The sequence below is a fragment of the Stegostoma tigrinum genome, chromosome 23 (genome assembly GCF_030684315.1).
Source record: "Stegostoma tigrinum isolate sSteTig4 chromosome 23, sSteTig4.hap1, whole genome shotgun sequence".
Lineage (NCBI taxonomy): Eukaryota > Metazoa > Chordata > Chondrichthyes > Orectolobiformes > Stegostomatidae > Stegostoma > Stegostoma tigrinum.
This window is the reverse complement of record NC_081376.1, coordinates 35,846,921-35,859,366: the sequence shown is the minus strand read 5'-3', so window position 1 is coordinate 35,859,366 and position 12,446 is coordinate 35,846,921. Positions and strand designations below refer to the sequence as shown.

General features: G+C 39.3%; 1 protein-coding gene across 4 annotated transcripts in view; it reads right to left on the bottom strand.

Annotated features, from left to right (window-relative positions):
* The window catches only part of trrap (transformation/transcription domain-associated protein), a 225,520-nt gene that overhangs the window by 127,319 nt on the left and 85,755 nt on the right, over positions 1-12,446 (bottom strand). For all 4 annotated transcript variants that reach the window (XM_059654068.1, XM_059654070.1, XM_059654069.1 and 1 more), the window contains 3 exons: positions 11,646-11,771; positions 10,277-10,387; positions 4,362-4,508 (listed from right to left, as the gene is read on the bottom strand). In XM_059654068.1, the coding sequence (XP_059510051.1) occupies positions 4,362-4,508; positions 10,277-10,387; positions 11,646-11,771 (384 nt within the window). The remainder of the gene's footprint in view (positions 1-4,361; positions 4,509-10,276; positions 10,388-11,645; positions 11,772-12,446) is intronic.

Genomic DNA, 12,446 nt, shown 5'->3' with positions numbered 1-12,446 from the left:
CCCTATACCTCCCCCATCATTCCCATCTCAGGACCCAAGACGACTTTCCACATCAAGGAGATGTTCACTTGCACATCTGCTAATGTGGTCTACTGCATCCGCCCTTTTCGAATAAAGAGTTACATTTGCTACCTTTCAATCTAGCGGAAAAGCTAGAACTAAGGCATCAACTCTCTCACTAAATACTTTTACGATCGATGGCTGGAGTCCATCAGGATCCAGGCACTTGTCAGACCAAAGCTCCAACAGTTAGCTTGCTACTGCTGTTCCAGTGAATGTAATTTTCCTCAATTCCTCCCTCCCTTCCATTTCCTGCTTTAGACCTGCTTCTGGGATCTTGCGTCTTTGGCGGTAAATGCTGATGAGAATATCTCTTGTCACAACTCAAGTGGGAAGAGGATGCTGATATTCATGTCCCACTATTCCTCAAGCCATCACAAAATGAGACCAAAAAATGACAAATGCACCCCTTCAAAGCCCCAAACATACACAATATCATGTTTAAGACGGAGAAAAGACAAACAATTTAACATACTATGGATGGAAAACAATTTCAACACAAAACAAAATTCCAGACCAAAATGTGCAAACTTATTCTCCTTATAGTTCTTCAGGTTTTTGCTACGATGCAAGCAAATTTAACTGTAGGATGACATTTATCCTTTGATTTGGTTGTTGATCAAGTGAACTGAAGTCCTTTCTTGTATGAATTCTCTCTTTTAAACTTTCTTGGGTTTTCTGTCTTTTTCTCTTCAAAGTGCTGGAGAGGGAGGGAAACTTTCTGTTTACAGACTCTGGGTTTTTTCCTCTCCTTTTTCTGTTGCTTTTGGCACTTGAGAATTTTTTAAACATCGAGCTCAACCATCAGAAGACAGCAACCACACAAACTTCCTTAACGCAAAAGCTTCTAAATGCCATTCAGTCTCACATCACAGCTTCCGAAAGCTGTGTACTCCACAGCTCACTAACGGAACATTTCATTTTCGAGTAACAATATTTCCTAGTATTCAAGTTGGAACAGTTAATTGTCTATTTCAGTTTCTAGTTCCAAACAAAAATTGAATGCATTGTGATGTCTTAGACTGTTCAATTCAATCTCTTTTCCCATTAACCATGCTCTAGGCTCACTTTCTACTGGATCAATGCACATCCCATTTCTTTTAAAAATATTGATAGAAACTCTTACTGTCAGTTTTTCTAACTTTCTCTCCTGCTCTAACTTTTCCCTCCTCATTTTTTTTTTGGAATTCTTTGTCTTTTATAATATATCCTGTCCAGTCTTCTCATCTGCCATTTGTCTTCAGATAATTCAATTTTTCCTTTAAGTTCAATGTGACCTTTAAAATTTCTAGTTAATCGTAGATGGTGAATCCAACTTTTGGAGTTTTCTTCTATTTGTTTGCAAGAATCTGTTCTCTGTATTCTGAAATATTCATTTGAATGTCTGCCACTGCATCTCCGTGGACCTACCCTTGAACATAATTTGTCAATTCACTTCAGTCAGCTCTATTTTCATGCCCTTAAAGTGGCCTTTTGGTTAAGAAAAATAGATTTGGGTCTACTGCTCTCACCTTCAAACTGAATGTAAAACTTAATCATTATGTTCGCTGCTACCTAGCAGCATACTCATGCTGAGATAATTACTTAATTCTATCATGTTGCACAACATTAGGTCAAGCATAGCGTACCCTTTGGATGGCTCCAGACCATGCTGTTCTTAGTGTTCTGGAGAGTGCAGGGAAGTGGAGTTGAAATGCCCATCAGCCATGACTTAAATGGCAGAGTGGACTCGACTCGATGGGCCGAATGGCCTTACTTCCACTCCCATGTCTTAAGGTCTTATGAAACTATCCTGAAAACATTCTATTAATTCACCTGGGCTACATTTATACATCTGATTTTTCCAGTTGCTATGCAGATTAAAATCTGCCAGGTATATCGCTGGGCCTTTTTGACAAGCTCTCACTATTTCTTCCTTTACGTCCCACCCTTACCATGTGGCTGGCTATTATGGGACTTGTACACCACTTCCACAAGTGATATTTTGTTTTTATCTTTTCTCACCACTACCCAGATTGGTTTCCTGAACTTAGGTCATTTCTCTCTATTGTGCTATCATCATCATTAAATAACAAAGCCACCGCTTCACTTTTTCCTACCCTTCTGCCCTTCCCAAATATTCTACCCCCTTCAATACTCAGATGACAATCCATGTCACCTTGTAGCCATGTGTCCGAAATGTCTGACAGATTGCTCAGTTCAGCGATTTCATTTCAAATGCTACTTGCATTCAGGTACAGTCTTTAGTTTTTTTTTGATTTTGTATCTCTAGCATGAATTCCTGATTTACTTTTCAAGTTGTACCCTCTATTCCTATCACTGTTTATTATCTTCCATATTAATTCATTTCGCTACTCATTGATTTGCCACATATTTCTAATCCCCTGCCCTAACTTTTCAGTTTAAAATCTTCTCCATTTCCCTAGTTCCGCAGCTCAGTTCAGTTCAGTTGGAGACTGTCCCATCGCTACACCTTCCATTTTCCTCAGCATTGATGCAAATATCCCAAGAACCAGATCCCACATGCCCCAGACCAGTCTCTAAACCAAGCATTCATCTCTCTAATTTGATTTGCTCTATGCCAGCTAACAAATGGCTCAGCAATAATTCAGATTTTGGTCTTTGTCATTCTGCTCTTAATTTGATGACCACTTCCTCACATAGACATAGGCAGAAAAAGAAAGAGGTTCTGTATAGTCATTGTTGTCCTCACACACCAATTACTGAAAGTAAGCACACAAGTACAGTAGGCAGTAAAGAAGGCAAACGGTATGTTGGGCTTCATATCAAGAGGATTCACGTATAGACACAAGGATTTTTTGAAATTATACAGGGCATTTCTGAAGCCACACCTGGAATATTATGCGCAGTTTAGGTCTCCTTATCTGAGCAAAGATATTCTTATTACACAGAAAGTACAGCAAAGGTTTCACAAATTGATTCCTTTATTGGCAGGGCTGCCATATGAGGTGAGATTGAGTCGGTTAGGATTGTATTCACTGGAAATTAGGAGAATGAAGGGGGCAATCTCATAGAAACCTAACAGGATTGGACAGGTTAGATGCAGGAAGCATGTTCCCAATAATGGGAAGTCAAGAATTCAAGGCATAGTTTAAAGGACAAGGTGTAAACATTTTGAGATTCAGAGAAAGAGAAATTTCTTCACCCAGAGAGTGGCAAGACTGCGATAATTCACCACCACAGAAAGTGGTTCAGACCAAAACATGACATGCTTTCAAGAAGGTGGCAGATACATCTCCTATAATGGAAAAGATCAAGGGATAAGGGGAAAGGGTGTGATTAAGGCATTCAGCTTGATGATCAGCCAAGATCTACATCAAGCATGATGAGTGGATCCTTCCTGTCCTGTTCCAGCCCCAAACAGATAACCTGAACCCTGGCAATGACAGTCAACAGAACTGTCTGCACATCCACTCCTCGAAAATGCACTGTAGTTGTTCCCACTATTCCATTCTTTCTCTAAAGCCCTACAATATTTTTCTTCTCAGACGCTTATCCACTCCCCTTTTGAAAGCTACAATCGAATTTGCCTCCACCAGTTTTCAGGCAGTGCATTTTAAATCATAAACTGAATACTGTGTTATATGAGTAAATCATAATCTTTCTTAAGAGAATTTCTAACACCTCAGCCTCACAGATTTTGTTGCCCTATACAAATCTGCAGAATAGACTTGGTTCTGCATGGAGGGGAAGTATAAGTCTCTCCACCAGCCCCACACAAAGAAAAAAATTCACTGAATCCTTTCATATTCGTGTTCATTTTTTAAAACCAGTCCAAGTGAAAAGTCAGGAGTAAGAAGTGATTATTTCTCTCATCAACTCTCACACTGCACAACCAAAATTATTCTGAATAACCCAAATATTTGAGCTGTTATCGTGTTCCTAAAATCTTATTATCTGCTCTAAACTTACTTTTCCCTCATTTTCATTTCATTCCTGTCCTTCTAACTGGATGAACTTAGACTAACAAGTGGGTTTATGTTACATGAAGTGTTTAATATGCCTATAGGTGTCATCAAATTTTCAACAATTTGCAACAAAATTTAAGTTCCCTTGGCATCAGACAGGTGCCTGCATCAGCCTTCTCTTCTGAAAGTCTACTCTCATTGCCATGAGGAGTCAAAGCTGGAGATTTAGTATGCAGACATGCAAATATCAGCCCTCTATTAAAAAGGAAGCTGGAACCAGTGAGGCTAAAAGGTGCACTGACTAAGCTTGCAAGTAGGGCTTATAAAGCTCTTTAAATATGCCAACTGCTTGAGGAGGAAAAATAAACATACCACTGTCATCAGCAACTTGTCAAACCACTGGAGTTTCAGCTCAGCTTTTGGCCACATATCAGGACGAAGAGCCATCTTCAGAAGACTAACGCAGCGTCTGGACAACATCTCACCTGGTGAACCCGCTGTGTTTGAGGAATCATTCACCTGGGGTTCAATTGTCACACATAACTACACAGGCTGTAAAGTAGTCACTGTCACAATTCAAAATCTTTGCTTCATTACTGCATCACATGCCATTTTCATCATATATTTAAGGAGGACCAGGAAGCTGAAATATTTATAATTTCTTCAATGCTAAGATTAACCCAAAATTCTAATTCATATGAGAGAATGGATAAGTATTGAATAGCATTGATCAACTCAAATGATATTAGGAAGTATACTCAAAAATACACTGGAAAATTGGAAGCAAAACAAAAACAGCTGTAAATACACGCCATAACAAACTGCGTTCTTCCCTGGTCTTAGTTTTGCCTCAGAATTGCAAGAAAGAGATTTCTGTGGCTTCAAATCCACACTTGGGATTTGTAGATATAAAATGGAAGACAATACGGGGTGAACAGCATTTTCCAGAAAGATGTTAAGCCAAGACATCATGAATCTGTGCCAGTAGGTGTTGAAGGTCTTGTGACTCCATCCACAGAATAACAGAGGTCTCTCAAAAGATTTGGTTTCTTAGAAATGTGTTTTGGTTCTTTCCAGGGAAAATGATAATTTTCACTGAAAACTATGAAAAAGACAAACTCGGATCGAAGAGAATAGTCTAACTTATCAAAGTGCTTCGCATTTTCCTCACATCAAAAGGAACAAACAGTCCGTTAATGAGCTCAAGCAGAGCTGGTGGGAACCAAAGGTAGCTTTGAATTCTCTCGATGGAGAGATTGTTTCATCACTACTGAGCAGACTGAAGTGCACTAAACAAACCACTGCACTCTTGCTGGTCAGGGTAACATCATGTCAAAATTCTGGGTACAAGTTTCACAGAGAGAAACATAAAAATGTTTCTTCCATTTGGATGATGTCAACATCATATGGAGGTTGTTATAAATTAACAATATTAAATCTTGAAATTTAATGTCAGCTTTACTTCCATTCTTGAGCTCAAACAGTACCACAGTTCAGACAACCAGCACCTTTGGTGGATTCTAGTACCAGGGAGGCTTTCAATTGCAAAATATTCAGAAATGCATAATATTCAGGAAGTGGAGGGACGTGGATGTCCTTGTGCATGATGCTGTGAAGTTGGGTAGAGTATCTGTAGAATGGGAGGCAGGCTGTTAGATTGTGCTGTTTGTAAAATGCCGGGGGGGGGGGGGGGGGGTGCATGGGCCCTTTAAAAAATTGTGCCTTTTTCTATTCTTGGTGATGTCTGAGCAGCTTGAAAGTTTGCAAGTGCAGAGAGCACCCGAATTGAAACATTTGTATGGAAAGAATGTACCATTACCAGGCCAATTAGCATTTTTACCAATACAACAGGATTTTGAATTTAGACAATCAATCAATCAATTTGAACCAGGCACTTAGATACCAAAAACCTATCAAATTTGAATCTGATGGTTTTGACAACCTAGAAACAATCCCATTGTGAGGACCTGTGTGTCATCAGGGGTATAAAAGAAGAGTACAGCTGGACAAAGACAAGAGAACTAACTGCCATTTGCCAGAATTAACAGCTCTTAGCTCTCAGCAGAGAATCACTGGCTCTCAGACTCCTATAAATCTCAGGGAGAACACTGTCTAAATATCAAAGGTACTAATGGTACAACTAGTTAATATTCCTGACAGAAGAATTGATGGAGGCGGCGTTCCTAATAGAACATTCAACAGAGAAGGCACAGGGCATTTCGAAAGAAACAATCTGGCAGTAATTTTGAGCAACTAAATTCTATATTTTAAAATTTTATTTAATATAAGTCGGAGTTGTATTTATTAGGAAATAGTTAGAAGGGGTTTTATTCGGTTTGTTAATAGATTCGTTTAATTTGTTCACTGTTCGTATTGATAAATAGAACATAGAACAACTTTCTGCAGAACAGGCCTTTCGGCCCTCGATGTTGCGCTGACCTGTGAACTAATCTAAGCCCATCCCCTACACTATCCCATCAATCATCCATATGCTTATCCAAGGACTATTTAAATGTCCCTAATGTGGCTGAGTTAACTAGTGGCAGGCAGGGCGTTCCAGGCCCTTACCACTCTCTGAGTAAAGAACCTGCCTCTGACATCTGTCTTAAATCTATCATCCCTCAATTTGTAACTATGCCCCCTCGTACAAGCTGACATCATCATCCCAGGAAAAAAGACTCTCAGTGTCCACCCTATCTAATCCTCTGATCATCTTGTATGTCTCTATTAAATCCCCTCTCAGCCTTCTTCTCTCCAATGAGAGCAGACCCAAGTCCCTCAGCCTTTCCTCATAAGACCTTCACTCCAGACCAGGCAACATCCTGATAAATCTCCTCTGCACCTTTTCCGATTCTTCCACATCCTTCCTGCGATGGGGTGACCAGAACTGCATGCAATATTCTGAGGCCGCACTAGCATTTTGTACAGTTGCAGCATGACATCACATGATCTCAAACCCTCTACCAATAAATCCTAACACACCATATGCCTTCTTAACAACACTATCAACCTGGGTGGCAACTTTCAGGGATCTATGTACATGGACACCAAGATCCCTCTGCACATACACACTACCAAGAATTCTGCCTTCCTCTATTATTCTTCCCAAAGTCAATCACCTCACATTTATCTGCATTGAACTCCATTTGCCACCTTTCAGCCCAATTCTGCAGTTTATCCAAGTCTCCCTGCAACATTCTTCCACACTGTCCACCACTCCACCGACTTTAGTGTCACCTGCAAACTTATTAACCTAACCACCTACGCCTGCGTCCAAGTCAATTATAAAAATGAGAAACAGCAGCGGTCCCAAAACAGATCCTTGTGGCACACCGCTAGTAACCGGACTCTAGGCTGAATATTTTCCATCAACCACCACTCATTGCCTTCTTCCAGAAAGCCAGTTTCTAATCCAAACTGCTAAATCTTCCTCAATCCCATACCTCCGCATTTTCTCCAATAGCCTACCATGTGGAACCTTATCAAAGGCTTTACTGAAGTCCGCATGCTTGGTCACCTTCTCAAAAAACTCAATGAGGTTTGTGAGACACAACCTGCCCTTGACAAATCCACATTAACTATCTCCAATCAAATTGTTGCTTGTTGATTGTAAAGCAAGAGTCGGAGGTTTATTTTATTTAGCCACTAGAAATTGCTGAAAGATAGGTTACAACACTTTTCAAGATAACAAGGTGTGGAACCGGATTAACACAGCAGGCCAAACAGCATCTTAGGAGCAAGAAAGCTGAAGTTTCAGGTCCAGATCCTATTATCTCTGTTACAACACTTTTCACACTCCTTTTACAGATTTTAGGGTGAGGTGCTCCTCTTTGGATGTTTCAGTTTTAGTTCACAGTGGGGTCAACCTCTACTTTATAACAACGAATACCAAAAAAAAGCATCCAGGTTTGGTGGGCAGTAGGGAAAGCAAACAAACCATTATTTCAAAGAGAATGGAGTATACAAATAGAGTGGCACAAGTCAGATCATACATACAATACAGTGAACAGTTGCATTTTCCTTATCTCAGGAAAGATATAATGGCGCTGCAAGGAGTCTAGAGAAGATTCATTAGGTTGGTACCAGGTCTGGAGGGATTTTATTAAGAAGAAATCTTGAGTAGGTCAGTCTTGGTTTCAATGGAGTTTAGAAACAAAAATTATTCTCAGGGGCACTTGATAGGGGAGATGAAGTGCAAAGAGACTTGGAAGTTCTGGTCCAGGATTCTCTCAAGCTAAACTTGTACATTGAGTCAGTAGTCAGGAAGGCAAATGCAATGTTGGCATTTGTTTTGACAGGACTTGGATACGAAAGCAGGGATGTACTACTGAGTCTTTATAAGGTCCTGGTCAGGCCACATTTGGAGTATTGTGCGCAGTTTTGAGCCCCATATCTCAGGGAGGATGTACTGGCCCTAGAGCGGGTTCAGAGGAGGTTCACGAGAATGGTCCCAGGAATAAGAAGCTTAACATATGAGGACTCTAGGACAATACTCATTGAAGTTTAGAAGGATTGGGGGTGGGGGTGGGGGGGGGATCTAATTGAAACTTACCGAATACTAAATGGCCTGGACAGAGTGGATGTTGGAAAGATTCTTCCATTGGTAGGAGAGACTCGGACCCGAGAGGACAGCTTTAGAGCAAAGGGAAGACCTTTTAAAGCAGAGATAAGGAGAAAACTTCTTCAGCCAGAGAGTGGTGAATCTATGGAATTCACTGCCACAGAAGGCGGTGGAGACTTGGTCATTGGAGTACATTTAAGACTGAGACAGATAGGTTCTTGATTATCCAGGGGATCAACGGTTGTGGGGAGAAAGCAGACGAATAGGGTTGAGGAACCGATCAGCCATGATTGAATGGCGGTGCAGACTCGAAAGGCCAAATGGACTAATTTTTGCTCCTATATCTTGTGGACAGGTCGTTTTCCCTTGTGGGAGAATCTAAGACCAGAGAACATAATCTCAGAGAAACAGTCTTCACTTAAGACAGAAGTAAGAAATTTAGTCCCACAGAAATTAGCAAAACTGTAGAATTCTTTAGTGCAGTAGGCTGGATTCTTATAGATTCAAGTATATTCAAAGCTGAGGCAGAGAGAGTTTTAAACAGTAAGGGGTTAAGGGTAATGGGGATAAGGCAGGAAGTAGATTTGATAAGCCGAGTGGTCTATTTCTGCTCCTATGTCTTAAGATCTTGTTTTCTAACAATAACCGGAAGTAGACAGCTGCATGTATTTTCTGGTACAGTACCATTCTGAGGGATTTGTAATTAAAACCTGGCAATGCACAATTACAATGCAATCACTAAATAACTTCCCCCCGCCCTTTCTCGAGATGGATTAAAAAAACTCAGCTTTGCATTTATGAACATTTATCCCCATGATTCTCACAAATATAATATTTACAATAAATAACTTCAAAGCATTATACCCACTATCTTTTTGCTCTCAGTATGATCTCTCAAACAGATTAGCATGGATGATCAGCTAATATGCTTTTCTTAGCCCTTTGCTTTCTGATAAAGAGGCAGTGAACAAGAAAAAGCTTTGCTGCTCCTCTAATAGCCCCAACTCCTTCCTTAATTACAACCACAGCCAAATAGAACTGTAGCTTAATGTATTATTTAAGGGGATACCTCTAACAGTGCAGTACTCCTTCATCACTGCAGTGAAAGTGTCTGCCTCGGATTCAAGTCCAAGGTAAAGCAAGTCATGTATTTCATGATTTTGGAACATGCTCAAGTGTTTCGAAGCCAATAAAGTACTTGGAAATGTAGGTAATCTGCAGCCAATTTACAAAAATCAAGCTCCCACAAATGCAAAAATATGATTTAATGATGTTACTGGTACACAAATACTAGCCTAGACACCTGGATGAACTCCCTTGTCCATCTTTGAAAGAGTGCATGGAATCTCTTATGGCCAACTGAGAGGAAACAGATTTTCATTTAATGTTTAATCTGAAAGACTCCATCTCCAAAAGTTGAGCATTCCATCAGTACTGCACTTGAGTTTCAACCTAGATCATGTGCTCAGGTCTGTGCATCAGAATTTCATGGAATTAAGTTCCACACTGGAGGCAAGGATGTTATTTAACAATTAACAATTTGAAAATATTACTAAATAAATAGCAGAGAGTAGTGAAAAGATAAGACTGATATTAAGCTCTATCATAACAAAAGTTCTTAAATGTAACAAATATTCAAACATTCAGTTCAAACCACATCTTAAATGCTGCCAAAATTAACATTCTGCAGTTATTCTATCAAATGACAAAGTAGCATGACCTTTACCTGACAAGCTATTCTGATGAGGAAATTTACTACGGTATCAGTATGCTGCTTATCAATAGGTTTCAAAAGCAGATGATCTGCCCCTGTTAAGGACTGGCTTCGTCCAAACACCTGTTGGTATAAGAAGATTTAATTAAGGTTCATTTGCAACAAGAGTGCAAATTAACTGTTTTGATCCAATTGATCTGACACCAGTCAGATTCAAATTTAGATCAGTATGTCACAATTTTTCAAAAAGTTCAATTTATTGCATATGGTAAGTTTAGTTTCCTGGGTGGCATTAATATAGATCAGGATAACGTAAAGTGTCTCCAAAGTTGCTTTTGCTCAGCAGAACTGGTTTTAATGATTTTGTAATTGTCTAAACCAACACATATTCTGACACTTCAGAAGGGAGAAACTAGAGTTTTGACTACATCAGTCAAAGAAACCTTTTCTGGTATAAAGCTCACTTTGACCTCTATCAGCAGATGAATTTGGCTTTGGAAGATTACAGCTTTGCCTAAGGATTTAACATGTATTATGTACACCTTCTGCAATTATACCAATACATCATATAAAAAATTATTTCTAATTGAAATTAAAATAAAGTAGCACATGACTAATTAAATGCAGTAAACGTATGCAGAGAATGCCTTCTGCTGTCCGTGACTAAATCAAGGTAAATTTCTGAACTTTTTGACCATTCCAATTTTGCCAGCCCAACAGTTTTTCTTCCTTAGAAAAGCGTGTTAGAATTAAAAAAAATACACAGATTGGTGCAGCTTAGATCACAAATTATGTTGATACATAAAATGCTAAACGGTAATATCCAGGTTGTCATCACAGAGTTCAATTAACTGAAAACATGACAGATTGATCACAAACAGTTCACAATTACACACTGCATTCAAGGTAAAGAAATTAATTATCTGCTTTGGAAAGCAGAATGGATGAAGTTCAGAGCTATTTTACATTGCATAAACCATGACATACTAATCAGGCTAAATATTTTGCATCTTGCAAAGTTATAGACAATCTTAAATTTATTGTTGAGAGCGCTCATTTATGGTAACATTATCAATTTCATTATAAATTGACTTTCTGACTATATTTAACTGCTAGCTAAAAGATATGAAATGGATTTCAATGCAATTTGAACTAAAGTGCAAACGTTACAGTGCTAGAATTAATTTAGCTGCGTCAAAGACTTTACCTATACAATTGCATTAATGGAGTGATCAAAGCATCAATTACACAGCTCTAGTTACTGATCCAAAACATTTCTTTGCAAAGAAAGCCAAGGGTGCGAAAGACAATGCATTACTGTTCTTATTAAATGTATTGAATGTGAACCAGATACTGTCCTCTATCTTTTGATTGTACTCACAGTTCCAGCATTTGTTCTGAAGCGTTTCACATCCTGAGCAGAATCCACTGATAAACCTCGTCTGACATTGCCATTGGTCGCACTGGTTCCCTCGCCACCGCCATTTCCGTCAGGATCAGAATCTGGCTACATTTTTTAAAATAGCATGGTAGGGAGCAGGGGTGAGGGGTTGAAGAAAATGGTAAAATATTCATTTGGCAATATCTAAAAAAATCAGCAGATCATACATCACAGTCACCTTTTGAAAAGGAGTAAACGCAAAAAATATATCAGTTGTAAATCTCATTTCAGCAATCTGGATGTACACAATAAAGGAGTTTGGTTTCATTTTCTTCTTTTGGTTCTGATGTGGTCAGTGGAGTTGAGGACCTGGCTTATTGACATATAGCCTTTAAGGTTCTGAAATACCCTATATACGCCCAGCACCAGCCTTTCTTTTGTCTGCAATGCATTCTCAGATTCAACATTTCCTACTGTCTGGCTATATGACAAGTGTTAAAAGTAGTATAAATGTAGCACCTTCTGTAAGTTCCTAATGTGTTGCAGATAATTAAGTATCTTTGAAGTGCAGCCCCTGCTGTGGGGATCATGGCGCCCAATTTGAACATAGCACAATTCCATAAACAGTAATGTACCATATAAATAGATAATTTCCAAACAGGGTAGTGGAGTTGGCCTCGTTTGGGACATTTAAGTGGCTATTAGATAGGCATATGGATGATCGTATAAGGTAGCAGTGGAGGTTAGAGACATCTTAGGTTTCAGGTAAAAGTTCAGCACAGCATCATGGGCCGAAGGGCA